This window comes from Falco cherrug, chromosome 5, assembly GCF_023634085.1.
Source record: "Falco cherrug isolate bFalChe1 chromosome 5, bFalChe1.pri, whole genome shotgun sequence".
Lineage (NCBI taxonomy): Eukaryota > Metazoa > Chordata > Aves > Falconiformes > Falconidae > Falco > Falco cherrug.
In genome coordinates this window covers 2,344,940-2,357,095 of record NC_073701.1, presented here as the reverse complement: position 1 = coordinate 2,357,095, position 12,156 = coordinate 2,344,940, and the positions used below count along the sequence as shown (strand labels likewise).

The 12,156-nt window shown below is 44.4% G+C and overlaps 1 protein-coding gene across 1 annotated transcript; it reads left to right on the top strand.

Moving 5' to 3' along the window:
• The first annotated feature begins 3,091 nt into the window (after nt 1-3,091).
• TENT5C (terminal nucleotidyltransferase 5C) lies at nt 3,092-11,854 on the top strand. The gene is made up of 2 exons (XM_055712213.1): nt 3,092-3,191; nt 5,806-11,854. Exon 2 carries the CDS (start codon nt 5,832-5,834, stop codon nt 7,002-7,004), a length of 1,173 nt encoding a protein of 390 aa, XP_055568188.1. The 5' UTR covers nt 3,092-3,191; nt 5,806-5,831; the 3' UTR covers nt 7,005-11,854.
• Nucleotides 11,855-12,156: the final 302 nt, after the last annotated feature.

Sequence of the window (12,156 nt, the reverse complement as noted above, 5' to 3'; positions counted from 1 at the left end):
GATTTGATGCTCAATTACAGAATGGAGCATGACAGCTACTACTACTGGGTATTCATAACTCTGCTTCACTTTATAGCTTTAACAGCTGTAGCAACCAAGATTTATAATGACACATTACGTTCAGCAATGCATCATGTAAGGAAGCTAATCTGACAGTGCCAGGTCACTGAGCTGACTTACAAGTTTTTAAGTGCATTTCTTCTGCCAAATTTGCTGCCCTATTTATTGGATTAAAGTGAACAAGTTGCACCATGTTCATAACACTTGGTACTCGCCTCTGCTTTGGCAGCTCCCAGACTCTTTTGCCCCTGCCACGCTGCCATCTGGAGCCATTTGGACCTTCTTCATTCCCTATCCTCTCTTTGAAAACCTTTTGAAACAGGTCCCGTCCTATGTGTCCTGTAAGGGGGTACACCACAGGACAGGAGAGGAGGGACTTTAGCTGGGAGGAGGTGCTGGGGACACGGGCAGAGATGAGGGATGGAGCGGCCATGGGAGCAGAGCGAGATGGTGGTTGTCCAAGGGCAGAGGGGGACCATGACCACTGCTGCTCACTGCCTCTCAGCAGGAATTTGTCTGTATTTGTCACTTTCGGAGAAAGGACGGCTTGCAAAGATTGGGATCGTCCATTACTTCTCCCTAGACTCAGAATTACAGCTGACAGTGGGAAAGTCAGTCCTAAATAAACATTAAATGTTAAGACTGTACTGGGGAGCTGGGTCTGTGCCCACTTCAGGGCCACCTCTGCAGCCACAGCACCTGAGCAGTAACCCATGGGGTTTAATCTCTTGTCTCGCCAGTGGGCCGTGTGTTTCCATGTTTTCCATCCTCACAGCACAGTAATCCACCACACGGTCACAGGCAGATGGATAGCAGAATGCTGGCTCTATTCAGGGGTAAATGGGCTCGTTCTCCTAGACATTCATTACTCAAAGATGCATTCCTCATTATTCCTGCAATTTACCCCAAGTCTGGTTCAGCAGGCTTTAAATGGCATTTCAAAATCCCATCCCATGGACCCTTACTGTGTGTTGTCAGGAGATGTAAATTCACTGCAGAGAGTGCTACACTGCCACTGACAAATACTCAAGGTCTGCAGATCAGAGGAGGCAGAAAACACCCCAGGTATCTTTTAAGATGGAGCTGAAGCACTTCTTTGTTTTTACAAACATTTTTGTGAAACAAGAACTTGTAAATGACTAATGTAAAGTGTTGAGCCTTTTACTAATACCTTAACATCTGCAATAGCAGTATGTGCTGCAGTTTATCATTGCCTTTATTGGCATCTAATGAATGTTACAAACAGAAAATATTTTTCAACATCTAATTTAATTGCTGTTTTCCCATGGGGCAAAGAAAATATACTGTCCAAAGCAATCAGCTATTGTCACAAGCAAATAAGATTTGAGGCAGAAATATCGCTGAAGAAAAATTCTTAAGAGGCAAGACGGTTCACTATTTTAACCTCCAAGTGAGACATTTCCTTACTGGTGGTTATGCCTCCGTCATTTCTGCTACTACTTCTTTTTGAGTTCCCTATTTCTCTTTCTTGTTTTAGAAAAAAAGGAAAAAACAATGAGAGAGATCTGGATCCTCACGTTGAACGCTTTAACACCACAGACAATCTCTTACGTATTTTCTTTTCTAGCCCTGTCTTGAAATGAGTTAGTTTTATTCCTCTCCCTCCTTTCTGTGATGCTCTGAATTCATGGTTATCTCATCGGGCAAAAAGATGGTAACTTGCCTTGAATCTGATTCTTGTGTCAATGTTATCCCTTCATTTAAATAGCTTTTTTTGTTACCTGTTATTTATCCCCATGGTGCACCATTGGGGAAAATTATAAGAAATGAATAAACTAACCCACCCATATTCCTGCTCAGCTTTGGCTCTGTGGGTGAAACAAGACAAGTCTGTCTGTGTTTGCTTGGCAAAGAGGAGCTTTTCAGTTTCCTCTTACAAGGTCAGCTCTTGCCTGTGTGTGTGCAGGTTTTAATTCATCTTTCTGCATATGACCTAACAGTATAACAGATGTGCTGGGTTCCCCCTCCCCCAATGCTTTGTAAACAGTTTTTTAGCTCTACTAGAAAACATGTCAACTGGCCTGTCCTAGGATAAGTTTTGAGGTTTTTCCCCCCCTCTCTTCTGAGTCCTGATTATCCTACAAAAGGCAAATACCCCTGGTCCTTTCTCTCCTCTCTTGCTGAAACATTGAAGGTTTACAGCAGAAATTGTAGCTTTTAGGCATAACCTTGTGTTGCTATGTACTATTAAATGCCCGCCAGTTTTTATTACTCTGCATCTCCAAGTTACTCATTGCTTCCTGTCTAACAGCTCTGTCCTCCTCCATGTCTCCAGTGCCACCCACAGCCCATCAGCTGGGGGTTTCAGTAGCATGTTTCAACCTTTCTGCCACGTCCTTGCGAGCGCATCCTTGCAGTTTTTTTTATTAAGACCAGGTCTGGCTGTTTTTGGTGCGGCACCGTAGTAAACTGTTCCGCAGAACCCGGCAGCTGTGGATCTCTGCTGACAGTTGTTCTGTCCGTGACAAGGTACCTTTGGGAAAGCCACGTCGTGTTGCAGTTTGCTTTTCTTTCTAGTCCACTTCCCGCTCTTCCATTATTCCCTCGGAACGTTTAGGCAGTTCCTTTCCCTTCCCTGTGCTCGTACACGTACGAGGGGGGTCGGGAAGCGACCGCCGGGAGAGGCTGCGGGAGAGCCCCTGGGAGCGGGGGGTGAGGGCTCCATGGCGCTAGCGGCCACCCCCGGCCTCTCCTCTCCTCTCTCCACCTCCGATCCCCGCCGCGCTCCCGGGCCGAGCGCCCACCGGCCCGAACGGCGGCCAAACCGCCCGCGCTGCCCCGGGCGGGCTGAGGCGGCGGGAAGGCGGCGAACCCCGCCACAGCGGCCGTTACGGAGGGCTGAGGCAGCGGAGGGGGGCTGAGGCGGCAGGACAGCGGGGATCCCCGCCGCAGCGGCCGTTACTTTGGTGGCAGGAGGGGCTGGGACCCCGCCGCAGCTGCCGGCCCCGGGGCGGCCGTTCCCGGTGCCGCCGCCTCACGCCCCGCCCGCCCGTTACCTCACGGCGGCGGAGGGCGGGGCGGCGGCGCCGCGATAAAGGGCGGGCGCGGGGGGCGGCGGGGCGCGCGCGTGAGGCTGGCGCGGTCGCTCGGGGCTTGGCAGCGCGGCCGAGGTGAGCGGCGGGGCCGGGGCGCGGTAGCGGCGGATCACTCGCGGGAGGGCTCGCTCCCCTCCAGGCAGGCGCTCGGTACCGGGTCTTAGAAGTTATCGTGACTCTTTATAAACGACTTAACGGCAAGCGCCGCGTGCCTCGGGGGTGCGTGCGCGGAGCCGAGCCTGCCGGCCCCCCCGCGCCCCTCTCGGGGGGGAGCCCCTCGTGAGGGAAGCTGCCCCCGCCGCCGCTGGGCTTGGCAGGGCGCGTGTAACGCTCTAGTGTCACAGGGGTGCTGCGGGTGCGGCTAATTATTTTTTTATTTAAGTGTTGTGCTGGTATATATGTCTTATGGGAGGGAAAACTGCTGCTGCAGAGTACTGTACTTCGTGACAAGGGGGGAGGTGTGTTTGCCTTATCTGCCTCTGTTTTGAGGTCTGCATCCAAGTGATGCTATAATACTTTTTATGCTTGGTATTAAAAATAGGTAGTGCTTGTCTTAGTTTAGGAGTTGTTTTCCTACTAGTGAATGAGCATCTTCAGGTATTGGATGTTCTGGTGATGGAAAAGTTTGGCAGCGGAACAAGAGGCATGTGAACTGCTAGCATCCCAAACACAGTAAAGTCTCTAAGAACATGTTGTCACTAACATAAATCTTGCAGAGCAGGCAAGCACACTAGTGATCTGAGGGTGGGAGGCTTCATAGGCTGATAGGTTGAGAATTAAACTCTACTGAACTGGAAGCGAAATACTTCAGTCTTCCCACAAGGGCAGCAACATGTGTTATCCTCCTAGTGAGGGCCACCAGGCTGAACCAACCTGTGGGATGGGAAGCCCTGCTCCAGGTCCTTGCTGGTCACCGCGTGGGCTGTGTGTGTTGGTTTAGCTGCTGAGAAGGCTACAACTGGGAAGGGGGAGAGGGAGCACTCTCAGAGGTAGTAGCTGAAAGCACCTCTAGCTTAAGCTAGAGGTCATCGAAGACTCTTATATTCTTTAGTGAGCTGAAGGATTTAATGGAAATGTGGTGCTTTTATGATGCAAGTGTACTTTAATATGCTTTAAGTGCCTGAGGGCAACTGCTGGTGGGCTTGATGCCTTTGGATTTATGCTGTGTTGGAGTACTAAGGATTGAGTTTGAAGAACCCCTTGATTTGTCCTGGACTAATAATTTTGCAAACTGTAGGCTTGTTTTGTCCCTGCTGGTGCTGATGTGACCCACAGCAGTGGAGTTTGTAATGCAGCAGCTCATGCTCAAGGACAGAAGCTGCTTTCCCAGGAGCACTGTTACTATATTGTGTATTTGACCTAGGATTTGACTCTTGTGTAGAGGAACTGACAGGTCAAATGAGCTTCTCAAAAACTAAAGGCTGGGTGGAAGAGGACAGGCATGAAATAACAATAGCTGCTCTTTTAATCTTGCTTTAAAAGTGTTCCATGCACTGTGTTACATGTTAGGAATGCCTGGGTTTTAAACAATTTCTGATAGGCAAGAGTTAATTGGTTTAAGTCTGACTAGTCTGACCTTGGCAGCTGCAGTCTTCACAAGTACTTGGGACAGAAGAAGGTGAGGCCTCAGTTAGTGTGTAGCTGTCAGGAAGCACCTGGCCACAATAGAAACCTGGAACATTTAAAAAGAGAAAAGTGTATTAATACCAGTCAGAGCTGCATGGCTGTAAAACATATGTAAGTATCTACATACTTCAAAACACAAGCCACTTAAGTGCAAGAGAATGATCTGATCAACTGCGGCAAGACTCCTTATAGTGCAGAAGTTCAGATGAAGCTGTGACTAAGTCCGGTCAGTGAGGTTCTTAGTGTTAAAGAGTGACACTAACATGATACACATCATCTGAGTATATGCCAGCTCTTACAAGCTTGTTTGCCCTCTGCAAATAAATAAAAGGATGGGGCAAGTATGAGTATTTCCTAAAGGGTAGTTTGATTAATGCAATGTATCTGAAGAAGGGTAAAGAGTTGCTTACAAAGACCAGAGTGCAAATTGAAGTTATCTGAGTGCAGCTCAAATTCTGTCCATGATGCTGAAGTGCTGTGGTTTTTTTGCAGGAGCAAAGTATAATTGGCCTTTATCCTATGAGTGGTAGATGCTGGATGGTTGAGAAAGGAAAAACTTCTACTAAGAGGAAGAAGTCTTGTCTCTCTGGCATAATTACCGTGCTTTCAGTGGACTGGATGTCTAAATCCTGAAACTAACACCCGAGTGTCTTGCACTGTTGTGTTAGTTGGAGAGAACAGTTTGAGCTTTGTGTAATGAAACAAGTTCAAAGCTTAATTTTCAGAAGTGCTTTGCACTTGGGGTTCATCTAGCTTCAGCTGGTGTTGCAGATAAGCTTTACTGAAGTTTAAGATTGAGTCATCTTTGGTGATTTCCCTTTGATGCAGATTGCTGAAGTAACTTAATTCTACTAACAAAGAAAGGACAATGACAACTAAATTTTTTAGCTGCACCAATAGAGAAGCTGTGTATCATTTCAAGTGAAAGCCTTGCAGATAATCATTAGCACATAGGATTATTTTTCTATGTGTGTAGACAGAAAAGCAGAGTATGGGATGTATCTAGGAAGCATAAACAGGAAGTCTGACTTATCTTTTTCTTTAATATTTCACCTCCCTACAGTTTCTTTGGAGAAGAAAAACCTCAGGATGGCAGGCAAAGGAAGTAGCACAGACTGCATGTCATGCAGTGTACTGAACTGGGAGCAGGTCAGCCGTCTGCATGAGGTTCTTACAGAGGTGGTTCCGATCCATGGGCGAGGTAACTTCCCGACACTGAAGATATCTCTGAAGGACATTGTTCAGACAGTTCGGAGTAGGCTGAATGAAGCAGGCATTGTGGTACATGATGTCCGCCTGAATGGCTCTGCAGCTGGTCATGTCCTGGTCAAGGATAATGGGCTGGGATGCAAAGACCTCGATCTCATTTTTCAAGTTTCTCTTCCAAGTGAGGCAGAGTTTCAGTTAGTTCGAGATGTGGTCTTGCGGTCCCTCTTGAATTTCTTGCCAGAAGGGGTAAGCAAGCTAAAAATCAGTCCAGTAACACTGAAGGACGCCTACATCCAGAAGCTAGTCAAAGTGTACACAGAGTCTGACCGTTGGAGCTTGATATCACTTTCTAACAAACATGGGAGAAATGTGGAGCTGAAGTTTGTAGACTGTATACGACGGCAGTTTGAGTTCAGTGTGGACTCCTTCCAAATCATATTGGACTCCCTGCTCTTTTACTATGACTACTCAGAAACTCCCATGTCAGAGCACTTCCATCCAACTGTGATTGGGGAGAGCATGTATGGAGATTTTGAAGCAGCTTTTGATCACCTCCAGAACAAGCTGATAGCTACCAAAAATCCTGAAGAGATCAGAGGTGGTGGGCTTCTGAAGTATAGTAACCTCTTAGTACGAGACTTCAGGCCCATGGATAAGAATGAGATCAAAACACTAGAGCGCTACATGTGCTCCCGATTCTTCATAGACTTCCCAGACATCCTGGATCAGCAGCGCAAACTAGAGACCTACCTCCAGAACCACTTCTCCAAAGAAGAGAGGAGCAAATATGACTACCTCATGATTCTGCGCAGGGTGGTGAATGAGAGCACAGTCTGTCTCATGGGACATGAGCGAAGGCAGACTCTCAACTTGATTTCTCTGCTAGCACTCAAGGTGCTGGCAGAGCAAAACATCATCCCTAATGCCACTAACGTTACCTGTTACTACCAGCCGGCACCATATGTCAGTGATGTAAACTTCAGCAACTACTATCTTGCGAATGCTCCTGTGCCGTACAGCCAGCCCTACCCCACTTGGTTGCCTTGCAATTGATTGCTTCACTTGAGCATTCTTGAATGGATGCTACTGAAGGCCAAGATGTTGAATGTATAGACAAGTAATAACTGTCAGTTGGAGGCTTTCTAGTGGAAACATGGCTGCATCAGACTGTTTCCTGGTGTGCAGCAGGAATGTGAAACCAGTGACCTTCTATACCTTTCTATATATATCTACAAATGCCAAGAAGCCTTATTACCTTTTCACTGGGAGAAGAGAACCAGCAGCAAACTGTTAAGAGTAGAGTTTTGTAACTACTAGTTCTGGAAGTGGCTATTAACATGTGATTTAAGTGGAGTATTCAATAAACTGCATTAATGAATAGACTGTAAAATGTCTCGAGCAGGGCAGAAGCTACTCCTGCCATAGCAGCAAAACTTTCTATTGCCTAACCTCATTGCTCTAAACTTCATTGGTTCAAGTTCTGGCCGACTTTCTATTGAACTCATTGTGCAAGAGTAAGCTTGTGTTATGCTTGTGCTGCTTCTACTTTCCAGCTGTGTGGAACTGGTAACAATATGGATACTGTCTGTCTTGTAGAGGGCCTAAATGTTGTTTCCTGTAGTGCTTAGGAGTATGTGGTCCTGCCTCAAGTTCAAGACTAGTTTCTTGGAAGTTGAAGATGGATTAGTAAAAGATGGATTAGTAAGTATCTCTAAAGCTTAAACTAGTTAAATTTTTCTTGAGTGCAAAAATTTGGAAGGTGGCATCTCTAAACATGCACCAAAACACAATCTAAACATTGGTAATGTGAAAAGTCCTTGAAATGAGGAATTGAAGCCTTAAATAGGATTGGAACCACAGGATTTGAATAGTTAGGCTGTTGAGTCCAGGATCAAGATAAAGCCTTTTGGACTGCATCTTTCAAAACAGTTTTTGGCACACTTGGAAAGTATCACAGCTCTTGCACTGAGATTTGGCACAACTTAATTCCTTACAGTTTCACAGCAATAAAAAAAAAACAAACCCAAAAAACCCTCAGCCACCACCCCAAACCACTATAAGCTGCAGGATGTTGTGCACTCCTGCCACAGTATAAATTCCTGAAGTGCCTCCTAAAATTGATTTCTTACTGTACAACTTCAGATCCTGAAGGTTTGTCTTTCTGTCACGGCTTAAGGGTCAAGCTTACTGATTTATCACTATCACATGGTCACTGTATGAGATGGTATTTTGAGTGGTTAGAGTAAAATTCTTCCTCTTGATTGGTCTTAACCCTCACTTGAAGAGGTATATAAACCCTAAGCAGAGCTCTCCACAGAAGCTGTATGTGTTGAAAGTCTACCCCTGCTTTTGGAATAGCCTCTGGAAGAGTATGTACTCCTGTGGAGGTGTAGGGGGCTGACCTTCCTAAAGGGTATGTGCTGTACTTGCTGTGTTGAAACTCCTGTGCTTTATGTGGAAGGTTAAAAGTTCCCCAGTTATGTATATAGCGGTATTAAAAGTTGATTTTCAATGAATTGTTTGCTACATGGATTCTGCTACTGCAATCTTGAATTTCCTTTGCTTAACCAGAGAATTAGACTAGAAAGGCAAATCTTAGAGCTATTTAATATGTACTGGTGCAATGTTCAAGAATACTTGTTTGCTAAACCTTTTTTTTATGACTTCTAGCTGTCTCTGCAAGCTTGTGAGACCAAAGTGTCTGAGCAAACAAATTATTTAAGCTTAGAAGGTAAAACAAAAAGTGGGTGAAACACCAGTGTATGGTTGCTGTTCAAGGTGGAAAACAATAGCACTGCAGCACTTGAATGAGCAGCAAAAAGCTGCTTATTCTTCATAGGACCAAAACTTCCTAGTTACATTGCAAGTTTGTTGCATTTTTCAGAGCTACTTTGTAAGGACTGCCTCAATAGAGCAGCCAGGCTACTCTCTTGTTCAGGCTTCTTCATTTGGCTTAGGAAGGCAGGGAGCGTTACCATCTAGAAATGAGACTGTAGCCAACCATGCTAAATTTTTTGAACAGACTTGTAAGTAACTTCAGTAGCAAGCAGACAATTTGGTGTTCTCAGTTGTGTGTGGGTTTTTTGTTGTTTTTGTTTGGTTGTTTTTGTAGTAAAGGCTTCCTGAGTAGTCAGCCTAAGTAGCTAAACTTGAAAGTCAGCCCAGCCTTCTTCATTAACTGTGGCTTGGACTTGGTGTAGCTTACAGGCAAGACATCTCTCGCCCAAGACTTTGACTATTTAGAAGGCTTTTTAAAATTAACATTATGCAAATGTTGTCATGAGTATTAAACTTAGTGCATGCTTACTGCTGGAATGTAAACCTGGGCATGAATAACTTCTGCATGCAAGACAGTATTTGGCCTAGCATAGAGTGTCACTAGAAAGAAGGAAGTCTTTTGCTTAGTAAATGTAATTGCTGTCAACTCTTAAATAGATGTTTTCAAAGCCAGCCTAAGCTATACCCATTGCAGAAGTAAACTGTTGCCTAGAGGAACATGTTTGATTTGCTTATCAAACAGCTTACTCGTGCATCACTCTGATCTTGGCTGATCTTTAGAAACTGTTCCTGTGCATCAGGCCATGTGGAAGAGGTGGTCAGATGCTCAGGAGGAATCCTCACAAACTTGAAACAGACTTGTGTTTTACTAGTCTTTGAATGCCTTGGCTGTTGAACATCAGGCCAGGTGTCTATTGGAAAAGGAACTGCTGGAAAAAAGGCTGTAATGGATTCTTACTGAGATAGAGATACAGAGAATTTAAGCTTCCTGCCATAAATATTGTGCTTTTGCTAATGTAATTTGTTGCTGAGGCCTGTAAGGAAGCTTTATGCTGAATGGCCGCTCTCTGAACAGCGGACTTCCTGGGTTTAAGCTTTGCAGGACTGTTATGTTCCTGGTCTGTTTCTTAAGTTGCTCTGGCATATTAGAAATGTCGATGCTTTGTAGCCTGGCTGCTACATGTTAAGCTCTTGAACAGTTAAACTGTATCCTGAAGCTGCAGGCTACCTACTGCATTTGCCCTACTGTATAAGGGATTGCTGGGACACTGTTTGTCTCACTGCCTTCAAAATAATCCTGGCTTGGCAGGTAAAGCTGGAATGCTCAGTAGCTTTTTATCACTGTTGGCAAGTGGTCTACACCTTTCTGTTTCAAGTTGTCCTAGCAACCTAATGTTGCATGTGGCAGTAGCTTCACTTGGTGTGTGCTAGCTGCTTAGAGTTCAGATTTATGGTGGCCCCTGTAGCAAGGAGCAACATGAGAATGAGCGCTACATAAAAGTTAATGATGACTGTAGGCCAGGTCTAGGCTGCCTGCTTGAGTCTGCCTCCCTTCAATACTTAATGATGCCTCTGCAAACCTGCTCTATCCTCTTTTGCTTGCTTGTGTGTCAAGTGGAGGTTAGAGGAAGACTACTATACTTCATATTATTATCCTAACATGTTCCCTCTGGGCAGTGATGTCAAAACAAAGCAGCAGTAGCGCTAGATGGCAAGTCTTGTGTTGGTGCATCATTCCTCAGAACTAGGCTTCTAGTAAACTAGACTGTGTGGTTTAAAATAGCTGTTTTCTTCCTGTAGTTTATTAGCCCAGCAGAGCTTAGCCAGTTTGAGGTTAAGCATCTGTTGTCAATATTTATTGCCAAGTCCCCCTTGACTAACAGTTCATTGGTGTGACTTCCTCATTGTAAGATAGTTGGGTTTTTTTATTTGATAAAATTGGTACCAAGGAGACCTAGTGTTAGACTGGGTTTTAGTCACTTTGGTAAAATCCCTGTGCTGATCCATGGTCACTCTGAAAAGCTGTCCAGTAAAGCATACCTCATGCTCCCTCAGCTCAAGATTTAACTGTTGCTGTGTTTATCCTCAGCTAGTTCAGTCAGTCACTAAGCTGGAGGCTGAAGACTACTGCTTGCTTTTAAATAACCATTTTTCAAAAGATCCTCACACTTTAATATAAATAATCTTGTTTACAAAACAGTAGGTAGTATGTAAATCTAGTCCAAATACCTAAAGCTTTTTAATGAAACTTAAAGACCCATATTTTGAGATTGAGTGCTGGGGTTAAGGGTTTGGTATGCTTGGTGCCTAGGCTTTGTGGATTTCTGATCACTAGAATAGCTACTAATGCTGGCAGTGATCTCTGCTTATCACTATAGGATTGCTTGGGAAAAGGCCTCTTGGAAGTGAACTTGGATAAATTGCTTCAGTGCTAAGCTGTCAGTGTACTGATGGTACTTGTTTACTGTCCCTCTCGCTCAACTCATTCGGTCAGGGTGCCATAATTGTTAGGCACAGGAATAAGCAATAAGTTGACCATAGTCACTAAATTTGGGTGTTGGGAGAGGCAAATGGATAGTAATACTTCTAGCCTTTGCATCCAAGTCTTACTTGACCATTTGTTAAATATGGTAAAGTGTATTTCATATATATTCTTTCATTTCAGTGAAACTACTTATAAGATGGGATGCTGGGCTATAGTTGTAGAAGCTCTGGGGGGAATGGTTGGAGCACTCTGGTTTTTCTCACTTCTATTGGAAGAGAAGGCCACTCACTGAAGTGTCTGGATTGGGCTTGTCTCTTTCTGATTAAAATTGCACTTTCTGTTGAAATTTAGAAGGCCTTTTTTTTTCTATGTTTCTCTTGTATTATTTTTACTATTTAAAGAAGTCAGCTCTTGGAAAATCTGTCTCATACCTCTTTGGAAGAAGTTAGTCTTTTTTTCTTTTAAGCTGGCAAAACAAGGTAGTAGAAATATTTGGATTTGTGATGAGCCCAAATGTGAGATTGGTCACATAACTTTGTCTACTGTTCTGCACTGTGGTGGTCACTTGTCATTCTTGGAAACTGGTTTTGGACCTTAATGATTCTGAAATTCTTGTGCAAATAAACTTATGCTAAACATGGCTTGCCTCAAGTAATTCTTGCATCTAAATAGTGTGACAAAGTATTTGTGGAGCTTATTGGCCAGTGTGCATAGATATGCTGGGGAGGGGGAAAAATAGTGATGGGATACACAGTGATGCTTGGGTTCTGATGTTATTCAAAGTACTTTTTTTGTTTTCTTCATGAATGTACACATCTGCCTCAATTTACTGAAGATTAGTCAGTTAAGTGAGACATGATTAACCTTTCAATTACATGACAGTTTCTAGAGAACCATTTTTGCCTTCTCTGACCATTATCTGGTCTCAACTTGACTTTAAAA

Bases quoted from the DNA above. Each gene is read 5' to 3' on its own strand.
- TENT5C (XM_055712213.1), top strand. From the start codon at position 5,832: ATGGCAGGCAAAGGAAGTAGCACAGACTGCATGTCATGCAGTGTACTG.